This window comes from Engystomops pustulosus, chromosome 5 (genome assembly GCF_040894005.1).
Source record: "Engystomops pustulosus chromosome 5, aEngPut4.maternal, whole genome shotgun sequence".
Taxonomy (NCBI): domain Eukaryota; kingdom Metazoa; phylum Chordata; class Amphibia; order Anura; family Leptodactylidae; genus Engystomops; species Engystomops pustulosus.
The window spans coordinates 157,437,486-157,464,249 of NC_092415.1; the positions used below are offsets into that span (position 1 = coordinate 157,437,486).

A 26,764-nucleotide genomic window follows, 5' to 3' on the forward strand; every position below is an offset into this window, starting at 1 on the left:
AAACACCGCAGTTGTGATCGGTGTGCCGCACTATAGCCCCGGTACCCCTGAGGACGCCACGTTCAGTGGCGAAACATGTCGGGGGGGCTGTTTTGTTACCTTTTTAGACTCAGCAGCGTGCTAAAGCGCCTCGCAATCAGCGACCACATAAGTTGTTTGTATGTGTGATGGAATGACTGGAGATCAAGCTTAAGGGCAAGATATAGGAATTTTACTCCCCCCTCCCCTCCTCCCCTTAGCTGGTTGAGGCTGTGCAATAGGAGTAGTGTTGGCTGTGTATGTGCCGCACCATAGCTTACATACTGGAGGTCTGAGGGTCATACTGGAGTGAGACTACCCAGCTGGGAAACAAATGAACGATCCGGATGGTTTATACACAGACCTTTATTTAGGACCTATTATCTCTTGCCCCATATGCCCCACACCGCTCCATCCGCGAAGCACGACTGTTTGTTAGTTTTAAATTTCACGCACGGTCAAATGATCTCTGACCTATCCTTTCACTTTTTAAGATAATCAATAAAAGTAAAATTTTATGTGACAAATGGGTGATACTGTCCCCGTAGGACAAACCTTTCTATCCACAAGCTTAGGTACACCATTGAAGATGTGAAGATCAGAACTAATTAAAGAAATGTTTCTCCCAGAAAATTATTGCAATGACATTTGTCTTGTTTTACACATGTTTATTTCCTTTGTGTGCATTGGAACACCACAAGAAAAAACTGGGAAAAAGGCAAATTGGTCATAATTTCAAACAAAACTCCAAAACTGGGCTAGAGTACTTTACTGGTACCCTCAATTTTAGATTTGGTTGCAGTTGCACACCCTTTGGAAGAAATACAGTACCTGAAATAAATAGCTTCCTATTTATCAACCTCTCATCTGGAATGTTGGACCTTTCTTCCTTTGCAAACTACTCTAGGTATCTAAGTTTCGTATTTGGAGGATGCTGTCACAACTTGGTCAGCGTCTTGCTCTATCCATGCTAGTAAGTTTAGTAGACGTGAAGTTATTCCTATTGTCTCATGTGGCAGTCTGAACTGGGCTCTAGTGGCTGATTGATCTGGTATCCTCCACACTTTTCATTTTGCACTCTGCCTTTGTCTTGCAAAAGTTAAATTTGGGCCTGTGATTGCTTTCTCTTTCCACCTGCGCCAGGAGCTCGCCTCCCTGTAGGTGTTCAGCGCTATTCGCTGTACACTGCTCGCTGGTCAAACTCCTGTCAAGCCTTGTTCGCGCTTTCTCTGTCCGTGTATTCGCAAATCTTCTGGTATCTGATCTATGCCCACCGCTAATTGGTGCTGGCCCTTTTCAGGAAATGGATAAAGCCCAGCGTCTCCTAGTATTCCCTGCCGGATCTTCGTGCTATATGCCATCGAGAAAGCTTTGTCCTGTGCCTAGTGCTTGTGATTGGATTCCCTGTTGTGACCCTGGACCTCTTCCCATTTATGCTCCTCCGATGACCTTCTGCTCCGTCCCAGACCCGACCGTTGCCACCTGCCTTTACCACCTGTCCCCGACCACGAGATTGCCTGCCAATTTTGTACCACGACCTTGGCTGCCACCGCGGACAAGTTGCAGCTGTGGAACGACCTGGTGGTTCCACACCGCAGTCCGCTTTGCAGTGGGCTTTGGTGAAAACCGGGTGCCACTTAGATTCCCGTCCAAGGTGTCATCGTCTGTGGTGGTCCATGGGGTTCACTGCTCACACATCGAGGGCTGGTGTAATGTGAGACCCCACACATTGGGGGTTTAAATCTCCTTCCCTATGAAGATTGGGATTGGGACACATTTTTAAAATATAAAATGCTCTATTTTAAGTGCTGGAATTAGGTAACATTGGATATCTTTTTTAAAATATAGCAAATGTCTATTTTCAGATTTTAAATCTGATGAGTATTTATTATAATATCCCTTTTTTTTAATTTTTGCACACATTTTGATTTTTGGAGATTACAGCGTCATCTGTCACCAAAACTGAAAAAGACCAGATCAAAACGATGCAATTCTTCCATGGGAATCAGAATCTGAAATTAAAATGGGGGTTTCCATTTTAAGATTTTAAAGTTTGCCATTTGACATGTTAAGTCTGATGTGTATTTCACAAGATTTCTTACTTCTCTTTTGGATTGCGATTTTGTCTTTGTTTGCTCCCACTGTTGCTAACCCGGGTTGTCCGTCTTAGGCCCCTTTCATACGAATGTTGGGGGACCATATCTGGGCATAATACAGTGAGCAAAGAAATGCACATGTCACTGTATGTACCACCAGAAAAAAGATAGAGCATGCTTTTTCTTTTATTCTACTTATGCCGTGCACCATGCATTGCTATGATGAGGGGAGGGTTGAGCACCAGATATAATTCCAACTTGTCTCTATCGGTCCTGGTGTTTATACTTTGGTTGTCTCTGAATACGACCATAAACTCTTGACTATGGTCGGCAGATTTCTCTTATGTGAATAGCTTCTTTAGTACTGCAGGGGTAGGAGGAGGGACAGGAGACAGAGACCACTACTGACAGAGGCACTTTCTGTTCAGGAGCTGTGCACAGAAGACAAACTCTACAGACAAGATAAGGTCTTGCTCTGAAGGGGGGAAGTGGCATAGAAGAGCTGACTGTGTGTTTTATTGATTAGGTGAGGTGAGTGTATCATTGTGTCTTATATCCATCTCATGACTCTGATCTGTCTCATCTCTCTTTTTCTATGTGTTTGATACTAGTAGTATCTTTAGGAGCTGAATGAAAGTGTAGCTACACCCTTTGCCCTAATAATCTAAGCACAATGTCAGCACACAGCATTCTCATAGCACAAAGCAACCAGCAAGTGTCTTCTGAGCTGGTGTCCGCCCAAACTCTGGAATTTTACACTGACCATCATTGAGTGATAGGAACAAAAGCAGCAATAAAACCGCCTAAATTTGACTTTCTTTCTTTTATGGGCAATTTCCTGTAAGTTCTTTTTCAGGTCTGACATTAGTCCTATTCCACATCTGCTTTGTGGTATTAACATGGTTCTCTTTCAGGGCCATTATTATTTTGTTTCCTGATGACTATTTAATTAAACATTGTTTCCTTCTGTGTATCGGGATGGAACTAAGAGACAGAGTAGATTTTAGATTGTTTCTCATGTAATCTAAATACTTTGCACTTTGTATGTCACAATTAAGGACTTTGCTGAAACGCATCAACATTGTCTTTGCTTGAAGCTTTAGAGGATTCTGCATCATGCTGGATTATACATTACCTTTTCCATTTGAAACGTTGGTCCAATGTCCCCATCTGACATGTTGCTGCCTCCTTTTGCTGGGGAGTCTCTGGGATGGTGCTTTAAAAGCTGAATATCTTCTTTGTTATATTTTATTCTTTACATGCCACAACAGAAATGATCCACAGAGCTTTTGTTGGTTCTTTCATACCACTGGGAGTAATGGGTTTTCAAAGCAATGATGCTGACTGGCAAAAGTGACTGTGTCCTTCGGCCTACCATTAAAACACAGTCTTTTAATAGGTCATACCTACCTTGAGCTCTTTTACCATAAAGTTTACAGAGGAGAGACCTATCCCTTGCATATCTTTGCCATAAAGTTGTCCTCTTCCCACATAAGTGACACACACACACCCAGTCATCCACATAATGTAAAGGAGCAACACGGTGGCTGAGTGAGTAGCACTTCTGCCTTGCAGCACTGGAGTCCTTGGTTCGAATCCCACCCAGGTCATCTGCAAAGAGTTTGTATGTTCTCTCTTTTTTTCGTGGGTTTCCTCCGGGTACTCCGGTTTCCTCCCACATTCCAAAAACATACTGTTAGGTTGTTTAGATTGTGAGCCCCATGGGGATAGGAACCAATTTGACATGCTTTGTGCAGCGCTGCGTAATCTGTGTGCGCTATATAAATAAAGAATTATTATAAAGAATTATAAAGGAGTAAGTGTATTCCTCTTCGATTGTGTTATGGTCGAGATCTGATGCCCCTGTACTCATTTTGGATATTTAAGGCAGTGGACAAAGGATTTGTAGCTCCACATCTTCATACACCGCCAGCTGTGGTGCAGTGTCAGTGCTGATATCTTTTTGTCATAGCTAGCATTAGAAGGGGTTTTGTAGTATAGTTACCTATCTATTGCATGGTATGAAAAAGTGTTCTGTGTATCGGTAATAGGTAACAGGTCATCTTTAAACCAGTTATCTAGCCACATGCAAAACCATGTTCACAGCCCTTGTCAAGAAAGAGTTTTCTTGATTACCAAGTTGCAGCCAGAGATTGACATTTGTGTAATTTTCTCACACAAGTTGATCAGGTAATTTGTGGTTTTGCATGTCTAACTTAAAGGGAACCTACCACCACGAATCTACCTATAAAGGTAGATCGGGTGGTAGGTGGATGTATGGGACGTGAGGATAGCCCTTTTTAGAGCTAATCCTCACGTCCCCGCTAGCGTAGCATAAACTTTATTGCCCTAATATGTTAATTTAATTAAGCGGCTACCGGGGTGTGGAGTAGCCGGACACGAGGCTACACGGCGCGGCTACTCCACGCCCCAGTAGCTGCTTTCCCCCGCCTACCCTGTGATCTTCGGCGCGCAGCTCCTGGCAACTGCGCGCCCTCGTCCGAGAAGCCGGAGTTCTGCGCATGCGCAGTAACTCCAGCCAAGATGCGCGATCTCGGCTACGCTAGCGGGGACGTGAGGATTAGCTCTAAAAAGGGCTATCCTCACGTCCCATACATCCACCTACCACCCGATCTACCATTATAGGTAGATTCGTGGTGGTAGGTGCCCTTTAAATATTTCAAAGAATCAGCAGCTGTATTTATACATATATTCACCTGTGAATCACTTCTTAATAGCAAAATAAAATACTTCACCTGTCTGGGTCATTCTAGTTGCAGTATCTGCTCATACACTTGATTTGTTGTAAAGCAAAGCTCACTGGTCACGTCACTGCATCACACTTCAGTTCTGAGTGATCACCATATTCCTTTCATCTCTGAAATAAGAGGATCCTGAAACAAGTGAGGAGACAGGAGAGCAATTTATGCTTATTGCTGGTGCTTTCTACTAGCTGCATAAGCCTTAAAGGAAACCTACCACTTCTGAAGGTAGGTATGAGATGCAAACACCGGGCACCAGCTCACCCTGAGCTGGTGCCGGTGCTTAGTCTCGTTAGTGTTAAAACCGCGGTATCGCGGTTTTAACACTTTTTAAACTTTCTAGCAGAAACTGCTTCGGCGCTGCGTGCGCACGATCGTGCGCGCGCCTACATTGGAAATGCCGCAGGCGTTGCGCGCGCACGGTCGCGCGCAGCGCCGAAGCAGTTTCTACTATAAAGTTTAAAAAGTGTTAAAACCGCGATACCGCGGTTTTAACACTAACGAGACTAAGCACCGGCACCAGCTCACCCTGAGCTGGTGCCCGGTGTTTGCATCTCATACCTACCTTCAGAAGTGGTAGGTTTCCTTTAAGGACGCAGGTTTTTTTCGCTCATTTCTCGCTCTCCACCTTCAAAAATCCATAACTTTTTCATTTTTCTGTGTACAGAGCTGTATGGGGGCTTATTTTGTGCGTAACAAATTTTACTTTTCAGTGATGTTATTTATTATTCCATGTTGTATACTGGGAAGCTAGTAAAAAATTCCAAATGTGGAAAAATGGAAAAATTGAAAAAAAAAAAAAAAAACGCATGTGCTTCACGTTTGTATGGGCTCAGTTTTTACAACTTTCACTGTGCACTCTAGATGCTGAGATCGTTCCTACAATATACTGCAATATTACTGTATTGCAGTATATGGCGTTTTTGCATAGGATTCATTACAATGAGCCACTGGCTCATTGTAACGAATCTTCAGAAACGAAGACCCAAGGCTGTCATGGCAACCGATCGCCGGCCACCAATGACGTTCGGGGGAGTGTCGATCTTTTAAATGCTGCCAGCAGAGCCGGAAGGGTTAATAAGTGCTGCCACGGAGAGCATTAAGGGTTTAATTTTACATCTTGACTATTCTTTGTACATGGTTACCAATAATCATAACCCATCAGTCCAGGGGCACCACATCCAATAACATAAAGCAACCATCAACGCTAACCTAGGACACAACACAGCAGGATGATAAAATTACCTACTGGTATATAAATATATGTGTGGGACCACATGAATGTGAATCCCCACCATCACCAATTTTTTTTACCATATACTACTGCACCACCTGGAGCATGTCAAAGAACTATGGGCGGCAGTTACTCTAACAGCCTTCGACCATGTGCTCAGCGCTTTCCCTACACATTTTTTGGGAATGAATACTTGTAGTCTTGTACAGGGTTTCTTAATACACACAAGTCAAATGTACTCCCCTCAGTGCTGCACCATCCACCCCCTATGTAATATATAAAAGAGCACATGTAGTCTTATACCACACTGCTTCTTCAGTTATATACATTTGAGCTGCATGTAGCCCCCTCCGTTTTCCACCATTTACCACTTGTGTAATATATACATGGTGCTGTATTTGGAATCAACACATGAGGGCACTGAAAGTAACAGCCTTAGGAAAAATACATATCAGACAAGAAAGCACTATAACTAGGATGACCACATATGCAAGATACTACCTGGTGCCATAAATACAGAGGAGCAGTGAGATGAAAATCACATACATAACACCAGATCTCATACACAGGGAGCAGAGGGGCAATAACCCTGCATGTCACCCGAGACCCTACATACTCTGCCTTCTTAAAGCACACCCACCCATATTAAATCAATACAACTACTTAAAAATGCCAATGTTATACTCCCCCCCCCCCATGCCAAAATCATGTCCCCCTTAGCTTATGGCTCCGGTGGGGAGAGGGGGGGGTCTTCTTGACTATTCTTTGTAGATGCTGTAGAACAATAATGACTTTTCATAGTAGTAGTAGTAGTAGTAGTAGTAGTAGTAGTAAAAGCTTCTGAAATTCCTTCCTAATGGGCATTATTGGGGAAAAAAAACTTTTGTAGACAGTAATGAACATTCTTTGGTGTTACATATATAAACTATTTTGACATTTTGTGGCTTTGGAATTTTATAGGAATTGCTACACTATTGTTTGAAGAGCTTTTAAGGTGCAATTAATATTGTGCTGACTAAATCATGGTATAGAATCCAAGGGGTGTCCTAATATTAACTCCTTAACCCCTATATAGGGATTTGGCTGGTTATAATTCCAAGAGTAATCTAGAATTGGCAGCGGAAGCACAGCATTTTAGCAATATGTAATAAGTGGAATGCAAATAACGCAAATGGTAACAAAATTTTGGTGCAACAGACTTGATAAATGCTCCTCAATGAATATGATGCTAAAATGTTCTTCCTACTCTTAATAAGCTCTGTAAACCACCATGGTGTATACTCAATATACTCTTAGAGTACATTCTGTACTACGCCTTCACTCATTTTTCACAGACATTTGGGATTTTCTGTCTGTTGTTAGAATCTTTTTTTTTTTTTCCCTTTTGAAGTATGCTGAATATTTAGAAGACTACAATTATTGTATATTATATTAAACAAGCTATTCTCCTGTGAATCAGTGAAAGGCGCTGTTAATTGGTTTCTTGAAAAGTTCATGGTCGAACACAATCTTCTGTTATAATTGTAGAAAATATGCGTTGAGTCAGGCACAAGATCAGGCAATCTCGGCTCACAGAGAGTTCTGGGATGATGTAGCACACACAGTGTGTAAGCAAAATGGGAATAGGAGACAATTATTAGGAAAACTGTGTTCTATGATTTGACATTTATATATTCTATTTGGGCTCTTAAGGAGATTTTAGCTGCAGTACTGTGCTGGTAGTTTGCTGTGCTAGCTTAATTTGCTAGACTTTAACATGAAGTAAGAAGCAGGTATTGCCATTGTGGAACACATTTTTTTTTCATGCATTTCTATTAGTTCTTATGTTAAACCACATTGTTTTTTCTTAACAAAAAGACCCTGCTCACATCTTTATCACAGTTTATAAATAAGAAACACTATCAGGTTGTGCTTAGTTTAAGTTTTTTTTTTTTAGAATGACTCCTAAATATAAGTCACGCACTCGCATACACAGTCGGACTGGGGTACCTGGGGCTTACCAGTGAAATTGATTTTGAGGGCCCACCTACTACTACATAGAAATATTCTGGGATAAGGGAATTTCTAAGCACTATAGGGGGCTGTGAAACGAAGGATATACTAAGCCCTTTCTCCCTCCCTCTCCGCTAGTGCTGGGCTCTTGGTTTGTGTACAGGGGCTGCAGTGGTGGCGTATCTCGGAGCATTAATGTTAGGGATAGTTACCCCTAGTTATTCCGGGTTTTCTGCTGGTGGCTGGGCTGTGGTTAGGGATGTAAGTGTTCGCACTGCACCAACCTTCCAATAAGAAAATGCTGAAAACCTTTACAAGAACTGATGACAGTAACCCCACTATGGAGTCCGCGCACCACATAGACAAGTCACACCATGCTCTCTGACCCTATAGATATAACAGTACATAAGCTGAGATCTGGGAGGTAAGTCAATGACTATAATACAGATCTGAGAATGAACCTGAGGAGGGGACCGGGGTTAGGTAATCAGTGGGTATACCGACCCCGGATCTCCAATTGGGGAGAGGGAGACAAAAAAGAGACAGGAGCGCTCTCCTCGTGTGATATTGTAAAAATGATCTAAATGTAGAATAAATGAAGGATTCCTGGCGCCGTTCTCCTTTCTACCTAAATCCGCCCAGGGGTAGACTGATAGGTAGTGTTAACCATATGCTGATTGCAATACAGATCTGACACAGGAAGAAGTAGCATCTAGTACCTCACAGGTGACATGTCTTCTCCGTCACGTCCAGAATCGTCGTAAAATCTGGTTGCAGAACTTTCTGGCAGATGTGCTCAGCTCTTGGAAGCCCCTAAAAATACAGTATTTACAGTATAATGTCAACTGGATAAAACAGTGTCCCACATTGTACTTCTAAAGAATCTACATGACAAAACCCTCTGTGCCCCCAGCATATATAAAAAATTACATTGTTACCCCCCAAAATATTACTATTCTACAGTGCCTGAAAAAATAATAATATACCACTAAACAGTCATGTATGCCCCCCCTCATTAATTACATTGCCCCTACTAAAAAATGTGTTATATAACAATCCTACTTATTATTTTTAAACACAGTACTGTCTAATCAATTATTTTATACAAAATGTACTAATATGTTTTTATACCATGTCCTTATTATTATACATATAATCCCCTCCAAATTATTAATGATCATATAACATCCCTTCAATTATACATTTATACAACTTGTTTTCTATTTATTCATTAACACATAGTTTCCACACATTATTTCATTCTATTATTATATAAAGTGGATGACTTGCTGCACACTGCACTGGTTTACAGGGAATCTTCCCCTTCATATAAATTTATTTCTGTATATTGTCTGGAATAATACACACTGAGCCCCCTGATGAAATTTTACACACATGAGTTTTACATACTGAGTCCCCTACTGTACACTATATACTTACCTCATTAATTATTTAATCATACACATTGCCCCCAAAGTTTTACACAGTGGACCCCTTCATTATAAGGTTTCATAATGGGTCCCCCCAATGAATTTTACATAGAGCCCTCTAATACTGAGCCCCCCATGAATTTTACATTGGGCTCCCTCATACACACTGCCTCCCTCAAGAATTTAACATTGGGACCCCTCATACACACTGCCCCCTCAAGAATTTAACATTGGGACCCCTCATACACACTGCCCTCTCATTATACACTCCCCCCTACCCCCAAGAATTTAACATTAGGCCCCCTCATACAGACTGCCCCTCCCTCACTATTACCCCCCCCCCCTATCCAAGAATTTTACATCAAGCTTGAGAGGCTGCACAGAAATGGTCTCCCAGCTATCCTCATTTATTTACAGGACTTAAAGTACATTGTTTTTTCTTAACAAAAAGAACCTGTTAACATCTTTATCATGGTTTATTAAAAGATAATGTTATAGAGCCAGATCCAAAACGGAATCATCCAGGTTCTGCTTAGCTTAAAGGGGTATTCTCATCTGGGCATTGACATTTAATTTAGTTTGTCTCTCTTATAAATCACTTTCTTCACCCCTTCCTAATCCTGTTACCCTATTGTATATTGTCTTGTCTTTTATATGTACAATACCCTCAAGTTTTTCAACAACCCCTAGTTGATATGTTAAATTGTAATTGTCCAAAGTTAATCTATTACTTTATATGTAATGTATACCATGCTTTAAGAGTGCTTACCTAAATCCTTTAAGTGTATACCCATGCTTAACTGTTGCATATTTCATAATGCATCACTAACTCCTGTACTACCAATAAGCAACAACCAATAAAGCTTGATGTTGAACCATAAATCACTTTCTTCAATTGGATGTTATTAAAAGAATTTAACTGTGTGAGAATAATTTCCTATAAATGTAGCCATGTTGTCCGTTAGAAACTAGATTGTTGTACTTGGACGTGACCACTTCTGCTGCAGTGCTTGCACAACGAAACAGATAGTTTTTGCATATGAAATGGCAGGGAGTGACTGCATGTCCCATTCTCATTCTGTGGTGATGAACACTGAATCAAGGTGGTCGGACGCCTCAATAGTGCATGCCTTACCACTGCTGCCAGGGTGAGGGGGTGGTCGTATCCAATGACAACTAACTAGTTTCTAGGGGACAACATGGTACATTTAAGGGAAATTATCTTCACACTGTGTATGTATGTATAGAAGATGCATTAAATTCAATGTGTATGCCCAGATGAGAATTTCCTCCTAAGTTTTATCAGAAATACTCCTAAATATAAATTAAGTGCTCACATATATTTTTGGAAGTTAGAAAATTAGTTGCTGTGGAAAATGTTTTCTCTTCGAATGGGGTAACTTTTTCTATTAGAAACCATGTAAGGACCAAGCCTGAGAGGCTGCACAGAAATGAAATGTCTCCCAGCTATCCTCACTTATTTACAGGATTTATAGTAGAGCCCCAACTGTACAACCAGACAAAAAACATTATTATGATATATTACTATTACCTTAAATAAACTACCGAAACAAGCAGGTATTATTATGATTGTTAGCCCACACGTGCCTGATCTTTGTGTGTATTAGTGCTTGTTTTTGTTATGTATGTGAACCCCTTTTTGAATGTACTATGGAATTAATATTTCCCTATAAATTAATAATAAAACTAGATACCTCTGAAGTTCACTGACCTTAAAGCTATCATAGAAGCCCTAATCATTTGTTCTGACACTAATAACTGGAGAACACTAGGAACCAGGGAAATGGAAACCAAATTGAGCAGCCCTGTGGAAGAAACCTATTTCTACATTGTCATTATCCTTCCATCATGATCATGTGACTAATTTATATGCTTCGATACTCTACTCTAACAACAACCAGAGTTGGAAAATGACAAAAGGTGGGAACTCCTTTTGTTTATAACAATTACATAGTAAATATTATAAAATATAACAAATTAAAAAGGGTGTTTATGTGATCTGACCCATCTGAATGTTGGCTACAAACCTTTCGAGTCAAGGATGTCAAAAGTTACAATCCAGAACTTCAAAATATGTCACATTGTCTTTAAAGGAAACCTACCACTTCCGATGGAGGTTATAAGCTGCAAATGCCGTGCACCAGCTTGGTGCGGTGAAGCTACTTGTATATAAAGATTACGAAAGCGTTTAAACACTTTACATCGGTTTAAAAACATAATCAAAATAAGTGCCGACACCAGCTCACCCTGATCTGGTGCACGACATTTGCAGCTTATAACCTCCATCGGAAGTGGTAGGTTTCCATTAACTATACGTATATGTATTCTATTTACGAATTACATTTCTATATTTGTAAATTCTTGTTTCATCTTGTCATTTTCAGTGTTGTCTTCTTTTGTTCCTCATTTTTAACTGCCTGGAATCGTGAGATACTAAATGTGACTTTACTTAACAAAAGCTCAAGACAAAAAACTACATTTCTGAAATTTGAAGGAGATAATGGAGTAATGTGCTTTTTCGTCCTATTTTTTTGCAGGCTGGTCCTCCGGAGGCTGAAGATGAGCTGACGGACACAGAAGATAATGAGGAAAAAGATTTAGGCGTCATGGATGATCAACGCAGTGTAATCCTCCACCTTATCTCACAGCTCAAGCTTGGAATGGATCTTACCAAGGTACGTAAAACAGAATTCTGCTTTATTGCTTTTATTCTATAGTTGGATCGTTATTCCTCTCTTTTGAGTAATTAGATAATAGTGACAGGATAAACAAGCTCTTATGTAAAATCTTGTCAATCATGGCAACTGAACATGGGAAGTAGATTTAACTAACCAGATTTGATAACATGTTATGTTCAATGCAAACTGATAACCCATATCTCTAAAGCTCAGATAGTGTTACATGCATTTGTGTCTAGAATGCATTATAAGAAGGATATTAGGAAAGAGAATACTACCTTTACCTTATCCACTCATAGAAGCAGCACAACCGTAGCTCAGAGTTATTTGCAGCTTCTAAAATGAATGGCACATTGAGCTGTGCTTCTGGTTTAAGGCCTCCAAAAATGTTCACAAAATCATCTATTCTGCTCATTTGAGTTGAGTACCAATATATATCTTGAATAATATTATTTTAGACAAGCCTGCCTTAGCTTATACAGGGCCATTGACCACCTTTACCAACACAAACTCTTTACACCCTTTAGTTCGTGTCACTACACTGCATTCCATTATTTTTGCGAGGCCTTATGGTTCCAGCACTATCAGTGCTGTTAGTTTCAACACCCCATATGCTACTCAGGCCAGTTTCACATGAGTGAATGTGATCAGTCAAACACACTACCTGTGCTGGTCGGAATGACCTACCTATATTGCTGAGTTCATTTCTGGCTGCTCAGCATTTGGAGTAGTCATACCAACCAGCACAGACAGCGAGTTTGATAACACTCATTTATGTGAAATTGGCATTAGTCTTTCTACTGTCAGACTGCTCTGGGCTGGAGCAGGCAGCCTAGCACTGCCTCCCTAACAGATCCTTATTGGTTTTATTAAGTGCTGAGACTAATGCGACTGATAGCTGAGAAACATGATGGCCATTTTAACGGTGTTGGAGTTAGTAGAGTGCCACCTATTATAGCATGCCATGAGTTGGAGTAAAAGTTTAAAGTTTCAGTAGAATATAGAATATGTCTTCAAAAACAGATTGGTTGGGTCCAACTCTTAGCTACTTGCTTACCAACTGTTGGAAGGCAACACAATGGAGAGGGGATTTACTAAGACTGGCGTTTTAAATGCAAGCCTTCAATTTGTTCCCTGACATATTTAATAAGATTTACCTCAGGGTGGTCCACCGCTCTGCCAGGTTTGACTAGTTTAGAACAAGTCAAACCTGGACTAAAAAGGCAGGTGAAATCTCTGTAGTTTTTAGGTGGAGACAGTAGTAGTAACTTTGGTGGTCCAGTGCATTCCTGTACCAGCCCACCCCACTCTGTGCCACCTGTTTCCTTCACACCCAAAGCAACCAGCTAAAAATCAGCTAAACCAGGGATTTTAATGAGCTTTGTCCACCAGAAATGGCCGACACCGCTTAGTAAATTGCCCCAATGTGTTGGAGAATGGATCGAAATGTATACAGCTCTGCACTTTCAGTAGTGACAGTAAATTGCAGCTCACTCCTTCCTGTGCAAGTCCATGTGCATCTGTAAAGTACACATTAGTAAAATATTTACTAGAATTTCCATGAATTCATTATAAGTTATATCGAATTTGTTGACATGCTTGGTCATACACTACAGTATATTATTTAGGCATTCCTTCTAGGGAGTAATATGGGACCTCACAGAGAACCTTGATGGCACCTCAGGGAGTTTTATGGTAGGAAGCCTTCTAGAGAAAGTGCTTCGCCTTATACTGTAGAAGGTTTAAGGGCATGAACTGTCTGAGCAGAAACTTGTTTTGTTCCTCTCATTACCCTTGATGTATTTGCCTGTATGTGTTTTGCGCTGCTACACACATGGTGGTTGGTTTTAGTTGTTCACATTTAGCCGCTAAGCAGGTAGATGGTTACCATGGTAACTCTTGTTCTATCCCCAGACAAACTTTAATTGCACCGCTAGCAACTTACAAATGGATACACGCTGCAATGTAACCCAACAGGGAGAAGTAATGATTGTGCTTTTAATACCAGGAAATAATAAATGAAGGGATTCGGAAAAGTTGTAAGCAGATATTGAGAAAATATTGTGATAATTAAATATATTGTTTTGCTTTCTCGCCACATAATAAGCTGATTAGCAACACATTCTTGCTTATTCCAATTTGTGTGATAGTCACATTTTCATTTCAGATTTTCTTGAATAGAATATTCTTTTTTTTATCTTGCCGCTAATAAACATCTGTGCAGTTTCTTCATTGTATAGCTCTTCTTTTAACTTGTGCATTTCTGTGTCACTTCACATTTGCTTTTGCTACATTAGCTGTGCAGTTTATCAATATAGACAAACATGTAAACACATACACCAGCCAAAACAGAAAGTCAATTCATCTTCCACTGTTTTCTTGGCTGTAAACAGTGGAGTCCTTGGGCACAAATTATTCTGGGAACCCATTATTGATCAACCCCAAGTAAATAGAACTTAATATTCTCCAAATGAGGTTATCTTCCCATGGTCATCATGGGTCCATTATTGGCTCTAAGCTGGAGCCCACAGGAGGATCCTTAGATTCTGTGATTGGCCAGTCCCACACTGTCTGTTAATAACTCGATGCATCTCTTGATTGCCTGTTAGCCATGAGTAGAAGAATTTAGTCTTGGGTCTTAGTTGTGTAAGTTATATATAAATAAAGGAATTATTATTATTATTGTAAAGCTGCTGGACATCTTTGGTTTTGTCCTTTTAAGGTTACTACATATTCACAGGATTCTGCTGACAGAATCTGTTTTTGGTCTGTATATGGTCTGTTTTTAAGAGAACAGACACATGGCCTGTTGAAAAACAAATAAGATTGTAAATAGATCTAAAATAGAAAATGTTACCGGCTGTCTGAGCATAGTGGGGCTGGCTGGGGGTCTAAATAATAAGCAGCCGGGGGGCGTGCATAATTATGGAGCGGAGGAGGCTCAGGATAATTCACATATTTTTATAAAAAAACAATTCTCGGCTATACCAGGGCCCGGGATTTAGCTGGAACTTTTTCCATTATCCACTAGAGGTAACGAGCATCCATAACAGGACAATAGGACCAATAATCTGGTGGTAGATGTCTTTTAAAAGAGAACATGTGTCCACATTTTTCACAAATACAGGTAATGATTGGTTCCCATAGAGCACTATAAAGTAAATGACATGCTTGTTTTAGCTAAAAATTGTTTACCTCACATCCCCATAAAATCAACTTTATTATTACTATTAAATAGTATGGAAGGTACATTGATTGTTGCCTACTCATTTGGAAAGGTTCTGTCGCCTGTGTGCCTCCCTTCATCAAATTATCTTAATGACAATTTTTGTCATCTTTCTTTTACCTATGAATGTACCTCTTCAATTGCCTTTTTTGGATGTGTTACTAAATGGTAATTTACTAGCACATAGAATGGACACATCTCTTTACAGAAAATCTTCAGCTGGCAACTCCACTCTTCATGCTACCAGCTGCCACAATAAACACACAACAAAAATGTACCTATCAGAGTGTCGTTTTAATCAAACACTCTTTACAAAGTATAAACAAATAGATTCCAGACTATATTCCATATTTTGAGCAATGATTGCAAATTTGTAACAAGAAGAGCAACCACATTGGGCAACATACTATTTCCTAACATTTTTTTCTTCAAAACCTGCCTCTGTTCACACCTGGTTGCAACACAATTTTCCAATACGGAGAAAGAAGATGTGGTATGTGCCATCATATACATAGAGGCACATCCTTTTCATCTAATCAGTTAAACATCAAATTAATAGGTACATTAATTGCAACACCATCTATGCCCTTCGTCTTGTTGTTTTTGCATAAACGTGTTTTATTCATTTTGTATTTGGTTGCGACCAAGGACAGGGATCCCTCTGAAACGTGTCAACTATTTTTGATACTGTGCAGACTTCCTTGTTTTTATTCGATCATGGAATAAAGCTTCAATGTTTTAAAATGGATTCGCTGGAGATCCTTTTACTTCTTACTTATCAACTTCATTATCTTACCTGACATACAGTTATATGGAGCAGCGAGTCGAAGCGGGGAGTGTCCTGATCGGCCAAGTCCAGCAGCTCTTCCTCATGTCCCGTGCCTCTTTACCATTCAGCACTTGTCATGTGGCCAGGGTGATGTCATCTAAGGTCCTTTACTCACCAACATTTGCAATATTTACTTCAAGTATGTGTCTGGTCACATGAAATCACAGCATGCCTCCATTGAGGCATGGTGAGGAGTAGAAGTCCTCAGTGATCAGATGCATACATGGAGTATATTTTGCAAATGTAAGTGGGTTAAAGGCCTTAGATGTCAAGACACATCTCCTTCCATTCACTGCTCCATCTGACTGTATGCCAGGTTGATTTTATGGGGATATGAGGGGACATTTTTTGCGTAGATCCAGGCGCTGTAACTGTGGTAATCTTTTTATATTTGTTTTGCATGGCCCCCTTCCTTCTAGAATCAACTTTTTAGTTATGCTAATTATCCTGAAGTGCTCTGATGGGTGTTTCCAGAGCTCCTCAGTACTGTAACTTCACAGGCTGTGGAAAAAGACCTGATAAAATATGCTAGTTAGCTGGAGGCACTCTTGCCTATGCCAACAGAGCGCCTCTTGGCTCTGCAGTCTAATTATATATGCTTGCCCCCACTCACTGAAGTTGAACTTGGCCCTGCCTGCTGATCTGCCAGATGTGCGTTGTCACCAGCTGTCTCCGGATCAGTCGGCAGGATCAGGCTTAACTTTATATATAATAAAGTTGCATATATATTAAACTGCAGAGGCAAGAGGTGCTCCAGTGATGTAGGCCGGAGCGCCTCCGGCTCTTTAGCATATTTTTATAAGTTTTTTTTTTTCAGATGGATGCTCATGTTTCTGAAGTTAATAAAAACTTTTCCACATATTAGAAATTGCAACAGCAAAGTAAGTTTGGGCAGTCTACCATCAGGTAGATGTCCTTTAGTAGGAAGTAAGTAGGATGTAGGAAAAAAAGGGGGCACTATTGGTCGATTGGTGGTGCTTATCCTGAAAAAGACAATGCAAAAAATTCCAATATAGAAAAGGGTAGCACTTTATATGTAAACTTTATATGGTGAGTGCTACCTTTAACTTTTTCTATTTTGGAATCCCCTTTAAGTAAGTCATATTATTATGTAGGTGATCTTGCACTGTTTTGGCTTTGTCGGTCAGCATAACTGTTACCATGTATAAACGACCTGCCAATCGGAAAGTTTGCGGCCTGTTTCAGGAGGACATTTGATCTAAGTGGCCGTAGTCAGGATTAGGACCTGCTCTATATTTAATGGCCTAACGGTCCGGCTCGGTCACAGTGCAGTGAGACACGGTGGGCTGCACCTGAAGGAGCCATGTTGGTAGCTCATGGGCCCCAGATACCGTCATGTGCTTTAGAAATGTGAATTTCTAAAATGCAGTTTTAAATACCATTTCAGAGATTTTTATTTAGAAAATTACCGTATATACTCGAGTATAAGCCGACCCAAGTAAAAGCCGAGGCCCCTAATTTTACCACAAAAACCTTGTAAAACCTATATATTTTTTACTCGAGTATAAGCCGAGTTTGGGTTTTCAGCACATTTTTTTGTGCTGAAAAACTAGGCTTATACTTGAGTATATAAGGTAGTATAAAGCAGTAATATGATCTCACAGTTTGCAGTACCCAGCTTGTATATTTGCATTATTACATGATAATCCATTTTTCGTTTACTGTTTGCAAAAGATAATTGTTCTTCCTCCTGATTCCTGTGGATATGAACTAGTAGAGATTCCCGAGGGTACACCCTACAGAGGTTGTGTTCAGTGCACAAGACTTTTGTATTTGAGCAGAATAACAAGCTGCTGTCTGAGCTCACTGGGCTTCATTGTTTGTCCTACATGCTGAAAAAGCCGGGAAAATAAAGACTTTCTTTACTTTCTTATTGCTTGATAGAAAACTATAGTGGATCCTGGATTGTTCATGATTGCTTTTACCAGTTTTATCATTTGAAGAGTCTATTGGATTGTCCAAAATTGACAATCTTTTTTTAATACTATACTTTTCATGATACATTTTTATGCTAAAACTTATTTTCAATCACTCTTTGGCATTGTGTTTTCTTCAAGTAAATCCATTAAATTGATTGCTTTGCTGTGACAGTTCTTTATGTTAGAAAATTAGATTTAATAAACAACTGTGAGTCAATTGCAATTGTCTTAAAGTGACTTTCCAGTTAAACAGGAAAACCAGTGGCGCCCCTACCCAGGTATAAGGAAAATATAGAAAGCCCTGCCCTGCCCCTTAGGGGTTTTCCTTGACATTATCTTTATCTATTAGTAAATCTTGTTTATTCATTGAAGACATTTATTAAATTCTGAAAGAAAAAAGTCTAATACCGTTTAGTGCACATAGCGGATCATTAAAAAGATTTTGTGCATAATGTTTAAACAGATATCCGTGTGTGCCCTGTGAATTTAAATTAGACAAAGGATTTATAATAAACATATTGCAGTAGCGCAGACATTTACTAGAATTTTTTTTTAAAGCCCTGTTTTCTTTGTCTGATAAAAAAATCATGGCTTACTGATTTGTATCATGAAATCCATTAAAGTCTTACTGTAAATGTAAAAAATGAGCTCAAGGATCCACAAACCTGTTGGTCGAAGTTCTTTATTGCCATGCATGTTCAAGGTGCTACTCTTGTAAACAGCACCATAGAAGCACCTTAAAGAGAATCTGTCAGGTAAATTAACCATGAATTAAATATATTTTCATAAACTGCCATTAGAAAGCATTGACCCTATCCCTACATTGTCCCTCTACATGCCTGTAAACTCAAACTATCAGGTCCTAAAGCTATGGAGATGAGACCTGAGAGGGGTCCAATGCATTATTATCATATTCAGATGCCCAGCTTATTCAAGCACAACCACACCCCCCAGTGCTTGACTGACAGCCTGTATAATGATGCTGGTGTTGCCTCTTTACATTTCCTGGTCTTGGCGCCCCCTGCAGCCTGTATGTTTATAGGAGAGATACAACAGCTCCATGTATAGTAGAACATGTCAGATTCATGTGTAGCTGATGTCTGTGTCTCACACATGTGTAAAAGGAGGATGCAGCATGTCAGCAGATAAAGCACAGACACTAGCAATGCTTTACTACACATTATACACAGACATGAGCAGGGAGGGGTAACGGGTAACAACAATGACTCTGACCATGCGACCAGCATCATTTACATAATAAAGAAAAGATGATTTTACAATGATTAATGTATGAATTAACTAGATAAAGGCTGGGATGGAATCCTTGTGAGCTGGTACAGAACTAGTGACAGAGACCTGATGACAGGTGTCCTTTAAAGCAAAAAATACCACCACATAAATTAGAAATACTACAGTGTGGCACTAAGAAAAACCCCTGAAACACAAAACTACTACAGTCAAACTACAGACCCAGACCACATAACTAATAATATTAAAGACCCCAGACCAGATATTAAATCCATCAAACCATAACACAGACCCCAGACCAATAATAACAAAGACGCCAGAACAGACAACAATATTGCAAACCACAGAGCAGCAAATGATAATCGAGAACCCAGATCAGACAATAATACCGTAGAGCACAGAGTACACAATGATAATAGAGAACCCAGATCATACAATAATAACGTAGAGCACAGAGTACACAATGATAATAGAGAACCCAGATCATACAATAATAACGTAGAGCACAGAGTACACAATGATAATAGAGAACCCAGATCATACAATAATAACGTAGAGCACAGAGTACACAATGATAATAGAGAACCCAGATCATACAATAATAACGTAGAGCACAGAGTACACAATGATAATAGAGAACCCAGACCAGACAAAAAAAATAAAATGAATGAGGACAAGGGACTGGTCAGTGCTTGCCTCCAGCATGCTGGTTCCTTATGATGCTACTGCCTTGCTTGTAGCACTGTGTCTACAGTTTGTATGTCCTTAGATTAGATTGTCTTACTAAAAAGACCCAATTGGGTTGTTTTTTATCAGTGCTTCTATGTCATAATATGTGGAATATCTGGATGCCTTTAGCTAAACTCGAGACAGAAAACATATGTTTGAGTACAAATGGAATTTTAAAATAATGTTCTTTCATGTAACTTAACAAGATTATTTTATGCTTTTCAGTGTACTACAGCTTTGTTGGTCTTTGTAGTTTATTGACTGGGGCTCTTTCTCCCTGGAGTATTTCTTGCATTATAGATGGCGCAGTCTTTCAGCACTGCGTTTGTGAAGCATCTATAATAAATTGATTGTACAATTGCTTCTACAAGATTATATAGATCACATACAAAGCAATTTATTGTCATTGAAATTCTAATAACCACATCATTACATTGTGATGTCGGTAAGAGAACTGGAAAGGGTTTTAGAAAACCTGGGTATTGTCAGCCTTGCCACTAACATCTGTACCTAACTGAGCTTCAACTTTGCTTCATATATCAGACTTAAAGGAGTATTCCCACTTCAGCAAATTAATTTTATTGTGTGTATGATGAAAAATAATACAATTTTCCAACATACTTTCTGTACCAATTCCTCACTGTTTTCTAGATCTCTGCTTGCTGTCATTCTATAGAAATCTTTGTTGCTTACGTCCAGTGGATAGAAATTTGACCATGGTTACACGGGTGCACAGCTCATTGGTATGAGCTGTGCACCCGTGTGACCATGGTCAGATTTCTGTATATTGGAAATAAACAATTAAGCTTTCAATAGAATGACAGCAAGCAGAGATCTAGAAAACTATGAGGAATAGTTGAACTTTGTATAATTTTACATTATGAAATGGGAATACTCCTTTAATGACTGCCATGTGTAAAACAATTATAGAAGAAGGTGTCGAATGATAAAAACACATATATCTGAGCATCTGAGTTGATTCAAATGATGTTTGATAGAAATAGATTCATTGTAATCTGACAACAGATTTCACCCCATTAAACTACTAGCACCTTCAGGTAGGGTATGAAATGTCCTTTCTAGAGTTCCCTCTTTTATGTGAAATCTCAACCATTTACCTATTAAAAAAAAAAGGTGAAAATGAGCAGAAGAGAGTCATATTTGCCTGAGTTGAGTCAAGTTTAGGGGCTGCTGGGGGAGTGTCACTTAAGATGCCACCATCTTCCGATCTATAGTACACATTCTCATTTTTTGCTGTCATAATAAAATGTCTTTGATCTACAATACCAGTAAATACGGACAGTTAAAAAAGCAGGAATTGGATTTTTATCTACAGTTTGCATTTCCAACTATGTTTATATCTGCCTGTATCTCTGGTTATGAAGATCATGAAATTGTTGTATTATCCTTATTGTGCTGTTGTATGCAACATGATCACATAGATGGGTATATCTATGTAACATTATGTGCAGTTTAAAGATGTTATGGTTTCCTCTTGTATATTACCTTTCTCTTTCACTCTGCTTACAGGTAGTGCTACCAACCTTTATTTTGGAGAAAAGATCCCTGCTGGAAATGTATGCAAACTTCATGGCACACCCAGATCTGTTTTTATCCATTGCAGCAGGGACAACCCCTGAGGAACGAATGATCAGTTTTGTGGAATATTACTTGACAGCCTTCCATGAAGGTCGTAAAGGAGCAGTCGCCAAGAAACCCTATAACCCAATAATTGGAGAAACATTTCACTGTAGTTGGGATGTGCCCAAGAATAAGGTGAAACCTTGTAGAACTCACTGTGCCTCTGTACAAGCCAAAGAAATTAACACAGCCCAGGGATCAGAATCCTACAAAGTGCGTTTTGTGGCTGAGCAAGTATCTCATCACCCACCCATATCATGTTTTTACTGTGAATGCAAAGAGAAGATGATGTGCGTAAATACTCACATATGGACAAAAAGCAAATTTCTTGGAATGTCTGTGGGTGTTTCGATGGTTGGAGAAGGTATGTAGCATTATCATGTAAAATAAAACTGTTTAAAGGGAACCTGTCATTAGGAAGGTTATTTTTACATGACAGGTTCCAATAGCCCCTGGTATGTTGATTTCAAACATGCCTTTGTCATGCATCTGAATAATTCCACTGCTTCTCTAACATTACTCTCTCCCTGCCAGCAGCAAGTGGTGGGCTCAGTGCTAACATTGCAAATTCTCTTCTCAATCCATCCATCCCCCCCTCCTCCTTACTCATTGCCCTACCTTTCCTCAGCCTCTCCTGTCCTCTCTCCCCTTACTTACGTCAGCTCCCTGCTGCAAGCAATTCTTGTTTGAACTACCCCCCCAGGACTCACCACCCACTCCCGACAGGGGCTATTGGAACCTGCCATCATGTAAAAAAGACTTTCCTGCTGATAGGTTCCCTTTAAAGATTTGAGGAGAATAGCTGGCAGCAGACAGAGTTTTAGTTGCCTGATTATAGTCCACACTGGCTGCTATATTTTATGTCTGATTACTTAGCCAGATGACATTTTTACTGCTAACAGCAATTATAACATAAAGCCAGAATTATACAAATATGAATTTTAAAAAATTACTTCATTATTTTTTTATTCTTTTATGATGTCTTTATACCCCACATATAAATAACCCAGTCTCTATTACCTTACAAAGTTGTTTCTTTGTACCACAAAATTCCTGACATTCTTCTTGGTTAGGTGATCGTTGGTAACTCTGAGAATTTCATGCTGTACTGCTATATTATTATGGGGTCCCTTTAGAATTTGGCCTTAATGGATCAAGCAACTGCATGGACTGTACCACACATACCTATCTACAGGAACAGCACAAACCCCTATAAGAGTTACTGCTGAGGCTTAAGAAACACTCCTGGAAAAGGTGACCGCGAAACCTTCCTAACTATGGTCCCTTAGACTTTTAGGAGAATAGAGATTGAGGGATAATCATATTTTCCTCCCAACAGGTAGAGAAGGTAAAACCTCTAGCTGCCAATGCACACTCTTCTTTAGAGATTGGACAGGTCAGCAGGAATGCTGCCCCCCTTTTCAAATGGGGACATACAAGGGATACATTTTCTTGGACTCACCAGGGTTTCTGACAAGTAGAACCTATCAATCAGGCAATTGGCACCTATACTATTGACAAGTAATGTTGTTGTTATTGTAGGGCATCCGATTTTTTGGTTTGGGTTCAGCCAAACCCCGTACTTCATCAGGTCTGCTTATCCCTATACATCACTATTTATTTTTGACCCCTCCATAAATGCCACCTCATGTGTCCTCAAGTGCGGAGATAGGAGGATTCTGCTTTTAGAATTCTTTAAAAATGGTTTATCTTTTCTACATATAAAAGGTTAGAGGATAGAGAATATCTACTCATCTACTGCTAGGGGGTAAGTTGGTCCCTTATAGATTATGTGGGCTGTAGATTTGGCCAACTTTAAATAAATGTGTCTTTAGTATGTGAAAAAGCTCTAGCATAAATCAGAGACAATTGTGTGGCAACCTAATTCCAAGAAAAAGATCATTGAATGTCATCCTAGTATTTTCACTGTATTTTACTCTTCACATCTATGAACATTTTTTATTTTAAATGTCTGAAAATCATCCAATGGATGCAAAGATTTACTACAATTCAGAAACTATTTATAGACTTATATAGACCTTTAGCCACCACAAAACACATTTGACCTGACTTATTATTCAGTGGTCTGCATGGGTTATTGAAAAAATTTATTACTTGCTTTCAAAGATCTTTTTACTATATACGCCATTAAATTTAGCTTTTCTATACGTTGTGTAATTTACTAGAATCTCACTTTTACTTGTAAATCAACTAAATATATTTCAAAAGAAAAGATAGACCACATGCAGTGGTGATGGGCACCACTATTACTATTACACAAGAGGTTCCTGTGTTCAACTCCATTAGTAGCCGGGTATCAGAATATTGACTGCAGACATAAGCTAACTCCTGGTGTGGAGTCACCTTTGATGCATGAAGCTGTGAGTAGACATCATTATTATTAGGAAGTTTTTAAATTAACTTTTTCCTGAGAGGACTGACAGCAGTGACCAACTTTTGTGGTAAACATGCCATTGTCCACAGCAACAGTTACTGTGGTGGACTGTGTTATCTGTTACCAGCACTAGTAATAATCTAGGATCAAGGATTGTAAACCGAGCACACTGACATACTGGTGTGTGCCCTTCTGGCCGGATTTGCTCTCATTTTAGTTTCTTTCTACAAAAAATGGTTTTAAAATTATATTATGCAAATAAGCCTAAGGGACTCATAGATGTGAATAGAGCCTAGAGCCCCACAGGCTCATTTGATTAATTTTTAAAGACTTTTTTTCTTAAAAACAAGGGCTTAAGAAGCTTAAAGAAGGGTGGTGATTGTCCGAGGGTATAAAAAAACCATTAGGGGGTCAGGATGGGGCGGATGTGGTGATAAAACGCTGGGAATAGGGATGGGTGGGTGTGGACAGCCACCTCAGTCCCTGTTTGTGTACATGGGGCATGGACCAGAGACATTGCAGTGCAGGGTACCGAGAGCTAAGTACATGTTTATTTTTTTCAACTTGTTCTTTCCCGGCCACCCAAGGTTTTTTTTTATACCCTTGTACAACCCCTTTAATCTCAATTGGGAGAAGGTCTTAGGTGAAGAGATCTGAACTCTTAGCCTATGTGACTTTATACATTGGATTTACATCTCACCTCAGAGTTGATTTTCCTGATGATGGGCCATGCAAGAAACTTGATCTGGAGAAAAAAAAAAAAGCAAAATTTATCAAGTAATGTAACTTTGCTGGGTTGCCATTATTTTAACCATGTAAAATAGATGAATTCTTTCTAACTAGCACACTCGCATAGATCCCTTTAAAACATTTTTGTAACACTGTAAAGATTTTTACTTTGAACAATCCTGGACAATTGATTTCAATCATTAAACAGGTTCTGTGTCCTAATTTAGACTTATTGCTTCTTTGGACTTTGTAAGAAAATACTTCTGTGAAAATTAACAAAAGGCAATTAAGGTAAGCGGCTAAAAACAACAATTGGAAAGAACAGCTTCTGAAGTTGTAGAGATTTTCTATTTAATTCTATGCTTTTTTTTAGTTAGATCTATATAACCGTTTAAGCTCTTTTGGGCTGGATTCACACCTCGTTTTTTGCATACATTGTAAGGACAATGCCTATACAGTGGTATTCGTCGCCCAGGGACCCCCCTCCCACCTAAATGTAGGGGGAGGAGCGAACATTGACAGCAACCAAGAATTGGCTGCTGCCGATGAACAGGTTGTTCCCCCCAGTGATGTCACTGTCCTAATAGGGAGGGTCGCCCCTCCTGCCTCACATGGTCGTCTTCCATGCATCCGCTCCACATAGCTTTCCATTGCCTCTGCTAAGCGCCTAAGTCGCTCAGGCAGTGGTTGTAGGGTAGAAAAGATGTAGCTGGCTACGTCTTTCCAGGCTGCATTTTTGTACGGACAGAATCTTTATTGGCCAGACTGAGGCAACAACTATACCTCCGCCTGTTACTATATGTCAATGTATGCACTAAGCGTATACATAGGGTGCTCTCCCAGCATATGGTCGTCTTCCATGCATCCGCTCCCCATAGCTTTCCATTGCCTCTGCTAAGCGCCTAAGTCGCTCAGGCAGTGGTTGTAGGGTTGAAAAGATGTAGCTGGCTACGTCTTTCCAGGCTGCATTTTTGTACGGACAGAATCTTTATTGGCCAGACTGAGGCAACAACTATACCTCCGCCTGTTACTATATGTCAATGTATGCACTAAGCGTATACATATGGTGCTCTCCCAGCATATACGTATGCTTAGTGTATATAAAAAGCATGGTGTGAACACAAAATAAGCCCCCCAGTAGCAGCCTCCCTAATAAATCTACAAAAGCTTAAAGAGAACCTGTCACCAGCAAACCCCCTTCCCACAAACCACACATAGTACCTCTGAGATGTATTTATACATGTTCCACTGATGTCTCTAACCATGGAATTAGAGCCACTATTCTTCTTAATAGACTTTTGTTGATGTCCTCTGTTCCAGTTATGAAGAAGGGGTGAACTCCCGCATAAGCTACCTCCCCCCCCCCCCCCCCCCCACTGACACTGCTAACCGGGTAAAGAGAATTCCTGAGGGTGGGGTGAGGAGTTTGAGAGTGTCAGTGGCTGTGTGTGACTCAGCTCTGTTACTCTGTTACATCATTAACCAGTTAAGCCACCATGACTTTGGGGAATGTCATGGTGAGCTTGTATTTCGCCCACCATGACGTTCCCCAACATTATGGGCAGGGGCGTTGCTACAGTGGTAGCAGCCATAGAGGATCCTATGGGGCCCACAGTGTAAGGGGGTCCCGTTTTCCGACTTAACACACTAAAGAATGGTGAATGTGTACCATTACATACATATTATGCCGAACATTGTACATCACGATAGTCACTGACTCGGATAAAAAATGCCAGGTGAGGGTGACGGCAGGACTAGGGATCTCTCATCTCTAGCTTCCTGCCATCTACTTCTGC

General features: G+C 39.9%; 1 protein-coding gene across 4 annotated transcripts in view; it reads left to right on the plus strand.

The window, feature by feature from the left end:
- Positions 1–26,764, plus strand: part of OSBPL10 (oxysterol binding protein like 10) — a 228,859-nt gene that overhangs the window by 179,535 nt on the left and 22,560 nt on the right. For all 4 annotated transcript variants that reach the window (XM_072153574.1, XM_072153571.1, XM_072153570.1 and 1 more), the window contains 2 exons: positions 12,091–12,228; positions 21,734–22,208. In XM_072153574.1, coding sequence (XP_072009675.1) covers positions 12,091–12,228; positions 21,734–22,208 — 613 coding nt within the window. The remainder of the gene's footprint in view (positions 1–12,090; positions 12,229–21,733; positions 22,209–26,764) is intronic.